Genomic DNA, 3,530 nt, shown 5'->3' with positions numbered 1-3,530 from the left:
CTGACAGCCGGGACCCCTCAGCGATGCGCTTCCCAAAAAGCGGCCGCTTGCTGAGCGGTCTTTGCGGGGCCCAGCTCTCACTGCCAGCGCTGGTACCACGGACTCCCGTGGACGTCCTCCCCCCGCTCCACACACACCCAAACCACACGCACATACTCTCACCTTTTAGGTCAGTTATTATGTTTCCCTCCCCGGCCCCGCGCACCGGCGGAGCCAGGAGCTGAGACCTCGCTCCCGTTTAGACGGGGAAAATACAGCTCACTTCAGCCTCCGCTTTCCTCCAGGCTGCACAAACAGCTCCCCCTGGGAAAAAAAAAAAAAAAAAAAAAAAAAAAAGCCAGCGTACAGCTTGATCAGAAACTGGCGCTACTCTAACGAGAGCTGGGGAAAGGCTCTGCGTAAATCGGGCCAGGGCTACCGCCCTGAAGCCTAGAAAACGCATAAGCAGCTAAGCGCGTCTGGAGAGCTCCTGGCTGCAATCACGCGTCCTCCATCCTAGGAGAGTCCTTTCCCTTCCCGCTGAGCCTGCTGCAAAGGGTACGGACAAATCGCGCTGGACTCTCGGAGCATCGCACACAGGCTTTTCGCAGAGGCTCAAGTGCGGGACAAGGGCAACTACCAAAATACCCTCTTTTTCCTGTGGCCGTAGGCAGAGCCGTCAGGACCCTCTTCTTCAGGCAAGGAAGGCTTTTCTCCACCAGGGCTGCAACACAGCAACCCGGGCCGAAGGGAATTTCCAGCAGCGGCTGACTCTGCCTCGGGCTTGCTGATTTGTACAGCCAGCCGAAAGGCTCTCTAAGATTACAGACAGGAGCCCGTCTGCGCTCTCACCTCTGGGAGCAACCTTGGAAAGAGGGAGCTGAGCCCGAGCCGCAGCCGGACAACAGGAGGCGCTGCGACTTTGCACAACCCCCGGCCTCCGCGGCCCGGCCCGGCCCGGCCCGGCCCGGCTCCCGCTCCCCTCTCTCCTCCCTCTCTCGCTCAGCTGATCGCCCCCGAAGGCTCTCGCGGCGGATGTTGCTCCCGCGGGGTTGGGCTCTGGGAAGCGGGGCAGCACCGCCCCGAGGTCACCCGGCGGGGAGGCGCCGCCAGCGGGGGCGCTGGGACCGCTGCACCCCTCCCAGCCTCGTCGCACGCAGCTGTACTGCTCTGGGGGTTCTGAACAGACCTCCAGACTAAAATGAACAAGCCACCACCGAAGGGTCTCTATTTTCAGACGGATAGACCGCTTCCATTAGGGAAAGGGGGAGGGTGCGTACACGAAGACCTCAATTTTAATATCTCTCAGATTTTCCACCGGGTTTTGTTCCAATTTCCACGGGTGTAGTTTGACCATTTGAGAAAGTAGGGGTTTAATCCGGTGCTTTTATCTGTTTTATTTCCTTCAAGACACATTTTCATCCCTTGTTCTCGTCTGCTGATTCCAGAGTTTTGTTTGTTTCGAGGATTTGACTTAATTCTGTTGCCAGATTTAAAAAAAGAAGGACGATGAGGGAAAGAACAAAGAAAGGGATAACAGAAAACGCATTTAGAGAACAAGTTAAAACGTATTTGTCGAGGCGGAGATATGCTATATCTCGTCATTTGTATCCTGGGTCTCTGTATAAGAAACTTTAAAATCGTGCTTGTGAGGGTGACGTTTTCGCAGATCACTCGAGGACAAATCACTGTGAAAGCAACTGTGATCCTGCTGGACGATAAACGTGCCCGGCAGAAATTCAGACCCAGATGTGTATTTTAGTTGGTGTGGTATGATACACAAGCCTTTTTCAAAATCCCAAGAAACTTTATTTCCCCTTCAAATTCCCATTGCCCGGGAAGTTATTTGGGTTGGGGGTTGTTGTTTGGTTGGTTGGTTGGTTGGTTTTGCCTTTTTTTTACTGTCAGGTGATAAAAGTTCCAGTAGCTAGGTAGGAACAAACTCATAAAGGATAGGGCAGAGAAACCCAGGAAAAGTCTGTGGTCTTGACATAAGCCCGAAGAGCCGGACAGAGCAGGAGCAGAAACAGAAAATGTTCGATCCGTCTGCAAAGACTACGAGATTCCCTCCATAATAATAAAGAGCGTTGTCCAATGTCAATTTGTTTTATCGGTGTTGCCCCTTTTTACCTTTTACCAGCCTGTGTAGATTCCTCCTCCCCTGTTCTTTGCGAGAAATCATGTTAAAGAGCAAGAAGTTGATCATGAGATACCCGCTACTTATTATTGCTGCTCCTGGGTGCCTGTGGCACCACAGAAGGCTTCCAAAGGAGCCTTCTGGGCTAGAGGCTTTCCACAGTAAAGATATAAAATGGTTCCAGTGACTCACCTGATGTTTGCCAAGTGGAGGTTAATATCGGTGGATCCGCATTCAAGCCTCTGTCCGCATTTATTGGGTGCCTGTAGTGTTATGTCTCAGCGCGGTGACTCACATGGTTTCTAAACGTAAGGGCACCAGAAAAGAAGTATCATCACCATCTACACAGAACGACAGACCCGTCTGAAGGGCTAGGCTCAGACCAAGGGGGGATCGGAGGGCTTTGGGGAGCGCGGAGCCGCGCCCTCCTGCTCGCAGCCCGGAGCGCAGAGCCCCGGTCCCCCGGCCCCGAGGGCGCTGGGAGCGGGGGCGCCGCGGGAGGTACCTGCGCGGTAACCAGCTTTGAAGTGAGGGGCGGGAGCCGGGGGGAGCCTGTGGACTGCAGGACTCGGGACTTTGCGGGAGGTACCTGCGCGGTAACGAGTTTTGAAGTGAGGGGCGGGAGCCGGGGGGAGCCTGTGGACTGCAGGACTCGGGACTTTGGAGCACGTCCCGGCCATCAAGTTAAAGGAGCATCTACTGGACTTCAGTAAATATTGCCCCTAATCTCAGGGGTTTAAGGCTGGATGGCCTTTTGCATTCTCTTCAAACAGAGGGGGCTGCCCTTCCCTTATCTACCTCATTTCATTTCCACCGATCCCTCCTAGCATTTGTCCTGTCCATCTGGGTGGGCCCCGCCCCCCCCCCCCCTTTCCTACTCTCTCCCCCTCTCCCACCTCTCTCTCTCCTTCTTTCCCCACAAGCTTAAACCAATTACGCCGCTTTGCAAATAAAGTGCCGCCCCGGGGGGAGTTGCAGGCGAGGGGAACTGCCTTGTTTGCAGGTGCATCTCCGGCTTTGTAGGTGCGAACGCCTTTGTGCGGCGGACAAATGGGGAGAGGAGGAGGAGGAGGTGGGTACTTCTGCGACGTAAGATCCACATCAGCTCAAGCCCACTCACATCCCAGCCGGCACTTCCTCACTTTCTCAACTGTCTCGCCCCACACCGCTCCCTGCCTCCTTTTTGGCTGGTTGTAAAGGAGAATTCAGCACCCCCCGCCCCTCCTGAGAGCTGGCTTCCTGCTAGGTCGGGCTTTCGGGCTCTTTTCCTGCTGCCCGTCGCTCGCTTGCAAGAGGGCTGGATGGTTACACCGGGCAGGTTGGCTCCATAATGTTAGGGACTGTGAAAATGGAAGGGCATGAAACCAGCGACTGGAACAGCTACTACGCCGACACTCAGGAGGTGGGTGAATCC

At 55.0% G+C, this 3,530-nt stretch overlaps 1 protein-coding gene across 1 annotated transcript in view; it reads left to right on the top strand.

Annotated features, from left to right (window-relative positions):
- Positions 1-3,446: 3,446 nt before the first annotated feature.
- Positions 3,447-3,530, top strand: part of FOXA1 (forkhead box A1) — a 4,309-nt gene continuing 4,225 nt past the window's right edge. Inside the window, exon 1 of the mRNA XM_019472483.1 lies at positions 3,447-3,518. Coding sequence (XP_019328028.1) covers positions 3,447-3,518 — 72 coding nt within the window. The remainder of the gene's footprint in view (positions 3,519-3,530) is intronic.

This window comes from Aptenodytes forsteri, unplaced genomic scaffold (assembly GCF_000699145.1).
Source record: "Aptenodytes forsteri isolate BGI_AS27 unplaced genomic scaffold, ASM69914v1 Scaffold193, whole genome shotgun sequence".
In the NCBI taxonomy this organism is placed as follows: domain Eukaryota; kingdom Metazoa; phylum Chordata; class Aves; order Sphenisciformes; family Spheniscidae; genus Aptenodytes; species Aptenodytes forsteri.
The sequence above is the reverse complement of the archived record's forward strand: the minus strand, read 5'-3'. Positions and strand labels throughout refer to the sequence as shown.